Genomic DNA, 16,744 nt, shown 5'->3' with positions numbered 1-16,744 from the left:
TGAAATCAGAGGACTAGCTGTGATTAAGCATTTAATAATTTTAAATGTACGATTTATATTAATAAAATATATTAAATATTTATATATATGCTAAAGAATTTCACTTACTTGACAGAATGATGTTAAATAATCAGGTTATGGTTAAATCACATGAACTTACTTTCAAGTACATTATTCAAGAATTCTATATTGGTTTGTACAAAGCAGTTCAACTCTGTTTTAATTACTTGTTTCATAATATTGGTGTACATTATATATTTCCTTTGGAATAGTTCCTATAAGAATTTTTTAAACTTTAATTTCCTAAAGTCCCAATCGTTTAACTAATTTTGATTCACCAAATGAATTGTTTTGTGCATGCATAACTTACTTTGAATTCAAATGCAAGGCATAGATTAGGCACTCAGATTCTATAGATAGCATAAAAAGAACTTAACACCACAAAGTTCTTAAACCACCAAAGTTCTATATTCTCTGTATTCTTCAAAAGCAGAAAATGAGCTGTTGAATTGACTGTATCTCCACTAATACCAGAGCAAGGCACAATCTGTCATTTTTCTTCTTCAAAATTAATTTGCCCATTATCCATGGAGGTCTGCCTCTCCAAATATGAACCTTTAACTTCTCCTAATCTTCGTACATGCTTTCATGATTTTTTTACAGGCAAATGTAAAAACCTATGCTGGGTTTATACACAGGCATACGTTTATACCTTAACCGCCTGTTAATGGTTATTTTATATGGTTAAGTTATTATTATATGAATCAATCGTTTGTTTCTTCTGTGTTCACATGACAAGTGTAAGACACACCAGCTCTCACAAAAGCTTACATTCTAGCTTGAAACTCCAAACAGACACGTGAAAACTATAGCTCATGATAAAACCAGGACATGATTTTAGATACGTAAACAGAAATTAAAAAGAAATTAAGTGTTGGGGATATTCACTGGAAGAAGAGAAAATGTTAAACTCCTACGACTATCATATTTAATGAAGGCTTCACAGCAGAGCAGTACAAATATGCGCACGCAAATACAGATGAATGTATATGAACACACATGCACCCACATAAAACTGATGTCAAAAGAAAGGTGTAGGTAGAGAGAATGGTGTGAGAAAATGTTTACGGATAAGGAATATCCAAAATATATTGGATATTGGAAAAAATTTGTACCAAAGTGTCTGGAGGGTCCAGGGAAACATCACAAATTCAGAAGCTAATCATATTAGAATCTTTATCTCCATGAAGGGGTAGGTCTTCTTTGTTTACGCTTGCATGAGAATATCTGAATTTCTGTATGTGTTTTTCTGTCTTCATCTCTGTCCCTATTACTGTCTCTAAACTTTTCTTTCCTCTTACCTTTCACTGGTAACTGGCCACCATTAGCACAGAAGCATTTTCTATGTTTAGGGAAAACGCCAGTTGCTCTGGTGACTAGAAAAGCCATAGAGCTACTTTTTCCAGTTGCTAGTCACCATGTACCTGCCCTTCTGGCTATCCTTTGCAGGATAAGCAGGGGCCCAGCCCACCAGGATGGCCTTGGTCCCAGATCTACAAAGGACTGAAATCTTGGGCTTATATGAGTCTTTATATCTTGCTTCAGTACTAGACCACTTGACTTCTTTTGTATTTTAAACCTTTCAGAACTTTTATTTCAATCTTTAGCCTACAAACTCAGAAAATACGGATTTTATTTTTTTAAAAATACAAACTCTAATAGAAATAACACGATCAAAAGTATACTTTAATAATAACAGTAATGACAATAATGATAGCAATGAACACTCATTGAGTACTCTGTGGCAGGCATTTTCCTAATGCTATATATATATAATTGATTTGATTATCAAAACAATTCTAGATGAGAGTTATCATTATTCTCATTCTAAAATTGAGCAATGTGGGACACAGAAATACCAAATAACTTGAACAAAGTCAATTGTATGTGGAAGACCAGGGGATTTGAACTCCGATATTCCAGCTACAGGGTCCAGACTCTTAACCACTATACCATACTGCTTCTCAAAGCTTATTGGTAATAGTAAGCATGATTCTTGGAGAAGGAGAGTTTAGTTAGAAGGGAGATCATCAGTAAGTCATCAAAATGGTCTGGGAATCAGATAATGAGCTAGGATACTGAAAGTAAGAAAAGAAAGGAAGAGATGGCTACATGAGACAGAATTAAGGAAGAATCAATGGGATTTAGGAACTTATTAGTTATGGGAGAAAAAAGTCAAAGACGGCTCCAAGGCTTTAAGTCTTAATGAAGGCAGAAAGAGGGGCTGCTTTGATAAGGTTTATTGCTGGTTCTTTCTTTAGTTTCTGTGAATGAGGGCAGAGGAAATTCTTCCCCTGCTCTGCTGGGAAAAAAAACTGAAGTAAGCCAATCAGGGAATAAGTGGGAGAGGGGGATAAGTAGTGTGCTACTCAATAACAAATGCAATTACATGTGACTCCAACCAGAATCTTTCATGTAGTCTGACTGTGTGAGGCTAGTCTACTTAATTTCTTCAGTCTTCAGTTTCCCCATCTATAAAATGGGGGAAATTTCTGTCAGTAGTTTTGTTTGGTGATCACATAGGAGTAAAATCTCTATCTCTAGACTTGTGAAAAGTAGGGGGAAAGGGTGTAGATAGATCCACAAATGAAAAATATTACTTACCTGTCATGAAAATTTTTGATTAGCATCCAAGTGAACTTGGTTCACCATCCTCAGACACCAAACAGTTCATTTACTATTGCCAAAAACACTTTGTCATTAAAGCTCGAAATCTTGGAGTGATATTTAACTCATGGATCCTCAATATAGATTATCACCATTCCTTGCCGATACTTTCATCTGAAGGATTTCTTAGAATTCTCCCTTATTTTCCACGGTCACCTATCTAGCTGAAATGCTATGTACTTTAAAGTTGGCTTACTAAAATAGACTATTTAAATGTTCCCACGGATTCCTCCAATTTTTCCCCTTCCTAATCTGCTCATAAATACTAGAAAAATGCCTATCATTGGGAAAATTGTATTGTTTTAACATGTTGAGATTTAAGTTATCACTGTGATATCCAGATGGATGGAGTTGTTGAGCTAGTAGGATTTGAAAATGCAGTCCAGGAGGTGAGGAAGAGATAAGTATTAGAGCTTTCAGATTTGAGAGTTATTTGAATAGATGCTGTGGGAGGCAAGATAACGGATGAAGGAGTGTGGAGAGAGAAAACAGTCAAAGACTGCACCTTGTGCAGCATGGATCACAAAGTCTTCATATATCAGACATTCAAACATTTGTTGATTGATTTTAAAAGCAATCCTTAGCTGACTAATCATTTTCAAGATACTGTTCCATGTAGAAAAGACACAGTGTCCTTTGAATAAAATTAACAGATGATAGTAATATTTTACTCTCCCATCTTCTGGTTATGATAACAAACCAGAAATGTTAATGAATTAACATTGTTGAACTGCTATTACTGGAAATTAATCTATCAGCAGTCAGCCTGATTTCAAGAAAAAGCTGTGCATTATAAGAGGGTCAGCACTGCCCTTTTGTTCTGAAAAAAATGTCTTTGTTCATTTAACACCTAGAACAAGCCTGGTACCTGGCAGATGATAAATATGATAAACTATAGAGAAATAACTAATTTAAAATAAATGAACAAAGTAAAAAATGAATAAATGCATTAATTCACACAAATAGGAGCCAGACTATCAGTTAGAAAAGAGCTAGATTGAGAAGAGAATGCATAGCTTTAAGAGGGATGATAGCAGGCTGGTGTGAGGAAGGATGAGGCACCCTTTGTAAATTCATTTGCTACCAGATGGGTCATTCCAAAATACCCAGACCCAATTTTAGTCCAAAATCAGAGCCCCATCTGATGATTTTGATGGGCAGGGTTAGAAAGAGATTCTCTGCCTTTTCCAGACCCAAAATATCACTTGTTATGAAAGAAACAGGGACTTTAAGTAGACTTTGAACTGAGTTCCAACTACAGTTCCATCATTTAATTATTTTATGTGCTAGTGCAATTTACCTAATGTTTCTGAGACTTAATTTTCTCATTAGTTAAATGTAGCCCTTAAATCATGGATGCAAGTTACAGTAAGACCTAAATGAGAAACTATACAGTTTGGCTTTGTTTATGAATTTCAAAAATAGACATTAGATTATGTTCGTAAACTGGTCTGTACCTGGGGGTGATTAAATTATGATTAGGGCTTTGATTGGACCACATCAGTTCCTCATTATGTTGAGAAAACTTTAGAGCAGAGAACAAAGTTGGAGTTTTGATCTGGAGCCTAGGAACTGAATACACAGGAGAAGAACACAGAGGAATAGAGATGACTCCTTAGACATGGCAGAAGCCCCTGGGAGAGAGAGAGAGCTGTTTGCCTGATAGTCTAAAGCTGGCCTTATGGAAAGTGGACAGCAGTTTAGCCCACAGAGAAATGGAACCTGAAGAAGAAAGGAACCCAAGAAGCCTGAACTCTTGGCAGTTGTTGGCAGCCATTTTGCTCTAACACGTGGGAATAGACTTTGGTGAGGGAAGTAACTTATGCTTTATGGCCTGGTAATTATAAGTTTCTACCCTAAATAAATACCCTATATAAAAGCCAACATATTTCTGGTTTTCTGCATCAGCACCCCTTTAGCTGACTAATACAGTATATGACACATAGTAAGCATTCTACAACAAGTTATTATTATTACCCGCTTTACTCATACTTAGAAATTCTCAAGAAGAAAGAATGATGGTCCCTGATTATTCTCCTCGACCTGTAGAAAAGTTTTTCTCATCCACAATTAGGGAATGTGTGTTTCCAGGGCACCATGAACAACAGAGCTAATTATCCAGTGAACACACTGTAAATATCGTGCTGTATTTCCTTAAGCCTGTTTCAACGCGTAATATATACATTTATTAGTAGTAACATTATTATTAAAAATGTTACTGTAAAATCTAGACACTATGGAGGAGGTGAAGCTATATAGGCACATCTCTTAATAGGAGCCACAAATAAGTATGCATTGATCATACTAACAGAATTTGCTACAATTATAACAAGCATGAATATATATTATCAGACCAGAATATACTGATAGGCAACAGTTTAACCTCCATTAGAGAATTTGGGTATGTTTGGGAATGTCTTAGATTAGTAAGCTTAGAAATAACGGAAAGCACTGAGCAACATTCTCAGCCACTGACACAATCATTACAAGGATCATGTCTCATAAAGGCACTTGAGTAGACCTAAGTGATATGAGTAAATAATACAGAAACCATGCTGAAATGTACACTTGTTTTAGTTGTGGTCCCTCACAGCATTTTAGTTGACTGGCATCCTTTGTTTTATAATTCATTCCTTGAAGTGTTGTGGGATGCTGATCATAGCATTATATTATGCAGGGGATTTATTTATATTATAAGGTACTTATCTATCAAAATCACATCAAGCAGCTCTCATTTCTGTAGCTGATCTGCACTATATTAAAAAAAATTGCATTGACAGCTTTAGTGTGAGCAGCTGTAAGGGGGTTATTTCCCCAAAGAGTTAGACACATTTTTGTTATATAATTTGAATTTTATATAATTCACTACCTATGCAGCTGGTGAATATTGATCTACTACCAAACTACCATATGAATCCACAGAGAAAGAAAAAAAAGGCACAAGATTAAATATGATGTGTGGAAGAAAAGGAGATGGCCACTGCCACTCTTCTATTCATGTGGCACCTTGAAAGGCTATTTCTATTATCTTTCCTTTGGCTAAAAACATCTTTTTAACTCCCATCATGATGTAAGCATAACTGACCCTGCAAACTCTTCAACATAGTAAGTTAAAAATTCATTCGAATTAACAGCTCTATTTATTACATATACATTTTCTACAAGGCTTCTTTTTTCCCCAATGATTGAAAATTATTATGACATATTGTGCAATGAATTTAGAGAATAATTTTGTATCAATAACTATGATAAAGGGAACACTAAAGAAGAGACATTAAAGAAGGATGGATTTAAGTTAGATAGAAGACAGAACTGCCCATAAAAGTCATGAGATTCAGTGTGAATAAGTAAAGCCCAATCTGAAGTATGGAAATGAACAAGGATATCTGTGGTCCTTTGTTAAATAAATAATTTTCTTATCCTCTTTAAGACAATAACTTCCTCAAGGGTAGGATTTCTCCTTCTTATGTCTCTACTTTCTGCAGCAGACCCAGAACTTGACCTGGATGAGAAAATCAATAAAAAGTGACCTACTGGGAAATGGCTGCGGCTCAATCGACTGGGCTCCCATCTACCATATGGGATGCTCTGGGTTGGCTTCCCAGGGCCTCCTTGTAAAGGCAAGCCAGCCCGTGCCTGCGGATAGCTGATGGCCCACACCCGCGGAGAGTTGGCACAGCAAGATGACACAACAAAGGGAGACAAGCAGACACAGAAGAATGCGCAGTCAATGGACACAGAGAGTAGACAGTAAGCAAGAGGCAAGTGGGGGGGGGGATAAATAAAATAAAATCTTACAAATAAAAAAGTCACCTGCTATATGGGGTAACTGGGAAATGTTTGCATAACAGATATCATGAGGAATAAGAGACTTTGCTAATCTATGAAACCAGGCTTTGTAAAAAGAGTATTTAAAACTGATTCTACACCAGAAAAATATGTGATGACAGAAAACATTTTCCTCAAGGGGAGTGATATGTAGAAATTATGCATCAAAAAAACATCTACTTATCTTTATTGTGAAACAGAGCACAATAACAGTCTACCCCAAAAGACACTGTCAACTCTGAAGAATCATACTAAGAAAGTGAGCAAGAATTTCAAATCATCTTTCTGAAAACAAGTGTGTGAGGCCAAGAACAGCCATATATAAAACATTCATGAAAACCGCTATTATGGTGTTAAGGCTATTGTCTTACGGAGATTAAATAAAAGGGTTAATTTTTTTAGCAACTTTTTTTGTCTTTATTTTTAAAATGTTACATTAAAAAAATATGAGGTTCCCATATACCCCCCATCCCTCTCACCCCACTCCTCCCCCCCATAACAACAACCTCCTCCATCATCATGAAACATTCATTGCACATGGTAAATACATCTCTGAGCACCGCTGCAACTCATGGACAATGGTCCACACCAAGAGCCGGGAGGTTATCAGAGGGGTTGCCCTTATGCACACATCTGCAGAGTCCCAGAGACAGAACAGGGTTAATTTTTGATTCTATGAATTCAATGAAAAAGCAATCAATAGCAAAACTGATTGACATCCACGGACCTAATTTAAATATCCATTCAAATGGTTTTATTTTACCTGATTTTATTGCAATGGCTAGTTGAAATAAACAATCCTGCACAAAATGGATTATTATGAGAAGTTAATGAAATGAACTAGAATATGAATACATGGATTTGAGAATGTGTCATGGTAAGTTTCTTTGACCTGCTCTTAAAATTATTAAACCAGCTTTTTCTCAGATAAAATGAAAGCACATCTAGGAAGAAAGTTCTAGTATTCACACTTACAGAAAAGATAAAAATAAGAACAATCAAAGAATTACATATCAAAACTCTGAACATTCCAAATGTAAGCAGATAAAAAGAAAAATGTGATTTTCACAGTGAATATTCAAACCTGGAAAATGATTTAATTTTAATGGAACAAAAGAGCTGCAATTCCTTATCTAAATTAATTGCCTTTGATTATATGTGGGAGAAAACAAAAAGCTTTTAAGAATTTCCTTTTCCTCTGGTTAAGCTATCTTAAATATAGGTCATAATCTCTTATGTGGCATTAAAATTTTTAAAAAGCACAATGTCTTTATGATTGTACTTCCCACTATAGACATAAATGCATTTCTCGCACCTTCATATATTGGTGTAAAAAAAGAAAAAAATGCATTTTCAGCAATATCAAATAATCTGTGTTTTTCATTACAAAGATTTTTTATGCAAAAGGATATCTCAAAAGATATATATTCTAAAGATTATAGCTTTAGAATATTTTCATTTGAAAAATATGGGTAATTTTTAAGTCAGAGAAACAAAGTACCTATTACTAAGAGAACTAAATATTGCCTTCTCTTTCTGAGAAGATGTATTAATTTAAGATATAGTATGGGACTCCATCTCCTGTGCAAGACAAGTAGGAAATTCCATAGCTCTGAGGTTTTAGAACAGCTAAGCTGTAAACACTTCTAAGAGTCTCAAAGCTCCTGATGGAGGATCTAACTGCCAGAGTTTTCAAAGATTTGTCCTTTTTTTCCCAGTAAATATACAGCACATAATTACAACAATGTACCAAATTCAATTCTGTGGGAGGCACGTTGGAGGACGGGTCACTGAGAAGCATTGCAGCCAATCTACCCCCTATAGAAAAGGATTATTGATCATACAAGTTGTGGGAACTAGCATTTCCCTCTTACCAGGAATACCCCTATTTTTTTATGTTTTTGTGTGTCTTTCTTTTTTTATTTCCTTTCCTTTTTTATTTCCTTATAAGCAAACCCAAAGCTGTGGCTGCTAAGAAGAAGATTAGAGAAAGCTTAGCAGCTCCAGTTACTGTCTCAGATAAGCTTATATCTTCTACAAGGTCAGATTATTCCCCAGCATTGCCAGTTTTGTTTGTTTATTTAAACGTATTATAAAGTAGAAATTTCACTTCTAGCATACACATATTCCTAATTGATGAGATTTTGCTTTTCTCTTCCAGACAGTTATATAATAATGCAAATGCTGTAGGGCACTGCCCAGAAGTATAGGAATAAAATCAGGAATAAGTACTTCTTGTTAGAGAAGTCAACGAAATAAAAAGTTTCAAAAAAAAAGATAAATAGATCAATGTTATCAAGTGCCATAAGAGTATAGAATATGGATATAGAATTTTCAGGAATGGAAAAAGCTCATTTGTTTTTGTATTCATGTTAATATATTAAAAAAATACTTAAGTATCTATAATATGAAAAAACTCAATACAATGCCTGCACTTATGGAACTTGCAATCTAGTGAGAGTTCTATACATTCAACAATTAAAGTCACAAACATTTGATTATAAAACAGAATAATTCCTAGAAAAGTAAAGGAAAAAGGTGCTCTAAGAAAGTTTAATAGGGAGACTTAAATTTTAAAAGTAGGGAAGTGAAGGCATCACTAGAAAAGGGAAATTTAAGCTGAGAATTAGAGAAAAAGCAAGAGAAAGGATGGCAGCATGAAGGGGTAAAAGAGAATAGCATGTGGAATGGTACGGAGGCAAGGAAGAATATGATAAATGTTACCAAAAAAATGAAAAATAAAATACAATGTAGCTGAGGCACAATGAGCAAGAGACTGAAGAGTAAGGGATCAAAGTAGGAGAGGTAGGAAGGAGTGCAAACATACAGGGCCTTACACGTCATGGCAGGGCGTTTTTATTATACCCTTACAGCACAGAACAGCCATTAAGTCTTAAGTTGATAAACACAATGATGCAAGGAGATTACATTCTAGAAGGATCATCCCCAGGATTATGCTGAGATTGTTTGGGAAAAGAGCAAAAGTATATGGAGATGGGAAGCGGCTATGGCTCAATGAGTGGGCTCCCATCTACCATACGGGAGACCCTGGGTTCACGTCCTAGGGCCTCCTTGTGAAGGCAGTCTTCCCCACACGGTGCAGAAAGCCACTGGCACGGGCACCCTGGAATTCTGCTGGCCTGCAAGCGGAGAGCCGACTCAGGAAGGTGACACAACAAAAAAGGAAGACAAGCAAAAAAAAAAAAAAACGCAGAAGAACAAGCAGCAAATGGGCACAGAGAGCAGACAGCAAGCAAGCCACAATGGGGGAGGGGATAAAAAAAATTTAAAAAATAAATACAGACACAGAAGAATGCACAGCGAATGGACACGGAAAGCAGAGAGCAAGAAAAAAGCTACAAAGCGGGGAGATAAAAAAATTTATGGAGAAAATGAGCAAAAGGATACTGTAATGGATGAAGGGAATGACAGTAGTGGCCTGGATGGAAGGTGGGTCACAGTACAGATAAAGAGAAGTGAGTCAGTGGTTTGGTGTATATTTTAGAGACTATTAGAGGTAACTAATGGCCTTTCCTAGATCAGTAACAGTGCACTGTAGAAGACAGAGTCTTGATTGCTATAGGTTGAGCAGTGAATGAGAAGTAAGGAAGTAGAGAGTAAAGGCAGAAAACTTTTTGAAAAGACTGATGCTACAAAATGAAAAGAGGGCAGTGGCTAGCAGAGACTGCAGGTTCTATGTAAGATTTTTATTCATCCATCCATCCATCCATTCATTCATTTTTAGACGGGGAGTGAGAAGAATATCTTGTGAAGGGAATGAATGATTGACAAGTTGAAAAGGCAATAAAAATAAGTAACAGAACTAGGTCCTAAGTTAGGCAAGAGTTAATGGTGGGCAAAACAGGCAAATAAATTAACACTTAATACTCTTCCCAGTCCCTCTCATATACATACATCAGTGTTGTATAGTGGCTAAAGGCACTGACTATCAAGTCAGACTGCCTGGGTTTGAATTCTGCATCTACTACTTACTATGTGACCTTGGAGAAGTCACTTAGCCTGCCTTGGCCTTTGTTTCATCATCCATCATATGGGGCAATAATAGCACCAAACACACAGAGTTATTTTAAGGAATACATAAGATGGTTCATGTAAAAATGCTTAGCATACTATTGGACAGAGTAAATCCTTAATACATTTTTGTTATTAGTAATAATAGTAATAATAACGATAGTAATAATAGTAACAGCTCCTTTTATAAGGTTTGACGGTAAGTTAATGAAAGATATAGCTAGAGATAAATTTTTAGGTAGAAAACATACTGGAAGTTCTAAGGCCTGATTGCCTTCCCTTTTCTATGGCAAGCAGAAGAAGCAGGTAAGTGAACAGAGTGAGCAGGAAGGATGGATAGAAAATATGAGGACATTATATAAGATATGGAACAGAGTACTATGGAAAAATGAAAAACCTTTGACTAGGAACAAGTAAAAATGACTCCTGAAATGGCAAAAAGAATCCCGTTGAGGTTAAAAGCTAAATGTCAAAAAGATACGTTTTCATTTATCTCACAAAAGGGAACAGGGAAGAGATAACAGAGAGTTAGAGACAGAATGAGAATGCTAAGAGAATGGGTTTTATTCTGTAAATTCTGGGAGACACAGAAAGTTTCTGAAATCAAAATCACATGATTAATATAGATTACAAAAAGAATATAGTAACAGTATTGATGGAAAATGAGAGTAGAATTAACCAGGTTGGAGTTTCTCTCATCAATGCAGATGACTGCACATATTTGCAAAGCTGTCCTAACTGTAGGCTGTCCATATACATTTGAGTGTTAACATATATGTGGCTGTATCCACACAGAAGTGAATTTATTTGACATAGACCTAGAGAAACATGTTTTATTTTATGCTTTTACACATCTAAAATATGTTATTTTAAATCAAACCTCACACTTAGATTTAATACTTGTAATAAATTTTATTCAATAAACATTTACCAATTTCCTACTGTATACAGGGTATTGGTCTAAGCATTGTACACCATACATGCTTAAAACATTAAGGCATTTTATTTTTTCAGAAAATAATTTCCTATATATGAGATTACCTGAACTTTATTTGGCAAGTCCTGATTGATATTGCCTTAGGTAATTTATATTATATAGCATAAAATACTTTGTAGTGTCCTTGATTTTCTTCCCCACAGATAGGAAGCTAAGGCTGGTGAGAACAAGTAAGAGAACCAAGTGACTATTCGTGTACACATAGCCCCAGAATTATTTATGGTTATATAAAGATGAAATCTCTTTCATTTTCTTTTTTGCTTTTAGTTCAGAAGCTATATTGCTTTTTATGCTCCCAAAGTTCATTTTCTCAGTGTGGCACCAAGGATATGCCTCCTGAAGGACATGCTTGGAAAACTAATACATCTTCCAAGATAAACTGCATTCATGAAAAAAAAAATGGCTTCAGAGAAATTCTGTAGTGTACCTACTATAAAACTCATAACCATCATGAAATAACTGAATCCTCAAATGGTATACAGCCTTGGTTCAATTATAATATGAATCTAAGCAGCTTTGGTTTCAAGTATGGACTTTGGTCTAAGAAACTTTATTATTTAATATAATTCTAAATTACTGTTAGTTAATATACAATATATAGCCAAATAAGCTGATGAATTCTGCTTAATTAAAAAATAACAGAAATATCTTCCCTGGCACCTTTATATCCTATATCTGATCCCAAATACACATTCTTGATATTCTTCCCAATGATGTGAGAGTATCTTTCTACATCAGTATAAGCGAATGAATCTCTTATAATTAATAAACTCTAAATATAGGCAAGCAGTTATTGCACATGTTAAAAAGGAAGATGATCTGTCCCATCTATCACTTTTTGACTTTAACAGGATTTTTAAATTCAAAGTACCAAATCAGAATTTGAACATACTACTATTAAAAAGTTTATATTTTGTATGATACAGATATACCGTTTGATTATGAGGTTCAATGGTAATTTACAGCCTTAGTATGCAGATTGAATATGGTCAGAGACCTAGGGTAAACCTGTCAACTGTAATGGAACTATTAAAACAAAAAGAGAAGAAACTTATATTGAATACCTAAGTGAAAAAAAAAACTTTTCTACAGTAAATTAATCATGGTGTCCTTTTTTTCTAAAATTTCTTTATGAATTATTTAAATAGCAGGTGTGAAGGATAATGAAAATACATAACTGTATTCTTTAAATCATAATCTAATAATACTTCTCTTTTGTATACCTTAGGTCAAGGAGGGATAAAGAAACATAATTCACTCCAATAATGATTTAACTGCATTAAAGAATGATGTGTATTTATGAGATTTTCTTACCAGCTGAAACAGTACATTGAAGCTTTCATTAAATTAATGATACTTTAAAGGAAATGAGAATTTTATGGTGCTTATTCTGACACAATATGTACCACAGAAAAGACTTTCAAATATTTTGCAATTTACCTAATTCACATTTTATTTTAGCCTAAGAGTTTTGGGACCAAATTCTAATATCAAGATCTAAATAGAACAAAAAATCAGCCAATATGATAAAGTGCAATGTTTTGCACATAGTAATAGAACCAAATATTAGCACTGTTATAGAGAGAAGAAATAGGGTTTTTTTATTTTTTATTTTTTTTTAATGTTACATTCAATAAATATGAGGTACCCATATACCCCCAACCCCCTCACCCCAATCCTCCCATAACAACCGCCTCCATCATCATGGGACATTCATTGCACTTGGTGAATACATCTCTGAGCACTGCTGCACCACATGGTCAATGGTCCACATTATAGTTTACACTCTCCCCCAGTCCACCCAGTGGGCCATGGCAGGACAGAAAATGTTCAGCAACTGTCCCTACACTACACCGAGGAAAACTCCAAGTCTGAAAATGCCCCCACATCACATCTCTTCCTCCCACTCCCTACCCTCAACAGCTACCATGGCCACTTTCTCCACATCAATGCTACATTTTCTTTTATTACTAATCACAATAGTTCATGAATTGAATATTAGTAAGTCCACTCTAATCCATACAGTATTCCTCCTTCCTGTGGACCCTGGAATAGTTGTGTCCAATTCACATCTACATCAAGAGGGGGTTTAGATTCCACATGGATGCTGGATGCAATTCTCCTACTTTCAGTTGTAGGCACTCTTGGCTCCCTGGTGTGGTGACCTTCACCTGCATGTTAGCTGAGTGGGGTAAGCCCAATAAACCAGAGTGTAGGAGCTGAAGTCTGTTGAGGCTCAGAGCCTGGCTATCACATGGACAGTCCAGAGATTCAGGTCCCCTGAGTATACACTAAATCCCAGCGCCAACCACAGGTCTGGTAAAAGTAACCACAGAGGCTTGTGAACAAAGACCACACCTGAGTCCAGCTCCATCACACAGCAACACAAACTCCAAGTAGGGCCAACTGACATGGCACTGAAGTCCAGAGCCATCTGCCATGACCATAGAACCTGTGGGTCTCTGTAGCCCTCAGAAGAACCAATACCTGGGGTTGTATCTACTTTATCTGGCTCTGGGACTCTGCTGAGGTGTGTTTAAGGGCGACCTCTCTGATAACCTCGTAGAACTTTTTGGATACTCATAGCCATATAAACTAATTTGCCCTTTCCATTTCCCTCTTTTATTCAAGGTCAAAAAGCATTTTTAACTCCTGATATGATATGTAAGCTGAGATATTCTGCTGGCCTGAGCTGACCCTTTTATTCAAGGTCATTTTTTATTTACATCATCAGCTGGTACTTGGAAGTAATTCCCTTGGCGCCAGGGAGGCTCATTCCCGGGAATCATGTCCCATGCTGGGGGGAAGGCAGTGCATTTACATGCTGAGTTTGGCTTTGAGACTGGCCACATTTGAGCAACACAGAGGTTCTCAAGAGGTAACTCTTAGGCACCCTGCAGCTCTAGGCCTAGCTCTTATTTCAGGCACACAGGCTCATAAGCATACTCATTATTATCAAGGGCTCATTGTTGAAACATCCTTCTTTTTTTGTCTTTGCCATTGCACTTGGGGGATCGTTGCTGTTCTGTTAAGGAATGTGATAGAGCTCCCCTGGCTAGGAACACAGCACTCCATCGGCTGTCATTCTTAACTGTAACCACTATGAAAATATACAAACATTTGTATGTACCCTGGATATATGCCCTGGAGAACTCCCTGCCAACCATGTGTCCCCTGTCAATAATATCCCACACCAGTACTCCTTCCCTGCCATTGTTGAACCTCTCTGTGATCCAAAACTTCTTTGAAAATGAAGCCCAATATATTGCCAGGTTCCACCAATAGTAAAATGGAATATAGTGATGAGTCTAAAGGCTAGATATAGAATACATACTTATTTAGAAAAATTAAGGTAAAAATAAATAAGGGTATCAAAATTTTTAAAATGCAAAAGCTTTGTTTTTGATATTTTGCCTTTAGGGAGGTATCTCTTTTTTTTTTTTTTTTCTTAAGGTACTAGGGCCCAGGGAATGAATCCAGGACCTCCTATGTGAGAAGCCAACCCCACATCAGATACCCCGAGTTGTTGTTGTTTTTTTTTTCCAGTTGTTTTGCTTGTTGCCTATTTTTATTTTTTCAGGAGGCTCTGGGAACTGAACCCAGTACCTCCAATGTGGAAGCAGGTACTGAACCACTTGAATCACATCTGCTCCCTCAGGAGGTATCTTGTGGGAATCTGTAGAATGTAAATCTTAATTTCTTGATTTTTAAATACAATAATAATCAATAATAATAGGTAAGCAAGGAAGTTTTTCTGACTGCCAATACTGTATTAAGTTATGTAATTATACAGTAATGAAAAAAAATCAACAAATGAAACACTCTCTTCTCACTGTTTCTGGTAGGCATTATCTCCCATCTGAGTTTGTAGGCCCTTACACAAGATACATACCACAACTCCAAACTGTTCAGGCTCACAGAGGTCATCATATTCACTCTTAAACTGTGCTAATTCATTGAGTACCTTCTGTTCAGGAAGATTTTTCACAAGGTTCTAAAAAGAAATAAAAGTACCAATATTTAGTATGTTATTATTAATATTATTAGACAAATATTAGTAGCTCTAAAAGTGATTAACTAGGATAGTAGACAAATGTCTGGTTGTGCTTCTTTTATAGATAAGTGAACCCCTCCCCCACGAAATGGGCCTAAAAATGAACTAAAATTAAATGTGAATGAATGTATAAAAATATTTGGATACTATGTACTACAACACACAAAGGTTAAATTAAAAGATCATATAGGAAAAATGGCATTTTAAAATTGACTAACTTCTGGGCTGTAAACACAAGGCAAATTTTTTTAAGTTTTATTTCCTATCATGATAGTCAGTCTAAGCTGAAAACAGAAAAACATTATGTAGAATTCATGTCAAACAACAGTAAAATAAACTCCATTATTCATAATTTTACAAAACTTAGAAGCACTTCAATCTTATTATCCAAACATGGCCTGTATTTTTCAGCAAAAGGGGTGCTGATGCAACATACCAGAAATAAGTTGGTTTTTATAAAGTGTATTTGGGATAGAAGCTTACAGTTACCAGGCCATAAAGCATAAGTTACTTCCCTCACCAAAGTCTACTGCCACATGTTGGGGCAAGATGGCTGCCAATGTCTGCCAAGAGTTCAGGTTTCTTGGGTTCCTCTCTACCCAGGGCTCTGTTTCTCTCCACACTCAGCTGCTGTACTCGCATCACAAGGCCAGCTGTAGACTATCAGGTAAATGGCTCTCTCTCTCTCTCCATGGGGCTTCTGCTGTGTCTAAGGATCCAACTCTATTCCTCTGTGTTCTTCTCCTGTGTGTTCACTTCCTGGGCTCCAGCTCAAAACACACAACTATGCCCTTTGCTGTGTCTTTTGTCTATAAGCACCCACCAAGGAACGGGTACTCAATTCCCTACTGATGTGACACAATTAAAGTCTTAATCATAATTTAACCACACACAGGTACAGACCAGTTTACAAACATAATCCAATAGCTATTTTTGGAATTCATAAACAGTGCCAAACTGCTCCACAGCCTGTTCAAAAATCCCCCATTATTTAAGATGTCTGTAACTGAGTAAACAATACAGTCCCACTATTAATGGAGAATTAAGTAAAAGTGAAGAGATCTGTTCCATGCTTCCATATGATACCTAAGAGAACCACAATTGAT

The 16,744-nt window shown here is 36.0% G+C and overlaps 1 protein-coding gene across 10 annotated transcripts in view; it reads right to left on the bottom strand.

The window, feature by feature from the left end:
* Window positions 1-16,744, bottom strand: part of DIAPH2 (diaphanous related formin 2) — a 1,008,307-nt gene that overhangs the window by 496,733 nt on the left and 494,830 nt on the right. For all 10 annotated transcript variants that reach the window (XR_009184437.2, XM_004477009.4, XM_004477011.4 and 7 more), the window contains one exon: window positions 15,477-15,578. Coding sequence is in view for 9 of the 10 variants with exons in the window: in XM_004477009.4 (XP_004477066.1) it covers window positions 15,477-15,578 (102 nt within the window). In the remaining variant the exon portion in view is untranslated. The remainder of the gene's footprint in view (window positions 1-15,476; window positions 15,579-16,744) is intronic.

This window comes from Dasypus novemcinctus, chromosome X, assembly GCF_030445035.2.
Source record: "Dasypus novemcinctus isolate mDasNov1 chromosome X, mDasNov1.1.hap2, whole genome shotgun sequence".
Lineage (NCBI taxonomy): Eukaryota > Metazoa > Chordata > Mammalia > Cingulata > Dasypodidae > Dasypus > Dasypus novemcinctus.
This window is presented reverse-complemented; position numbering and strand designations above follow the sequence as displayed.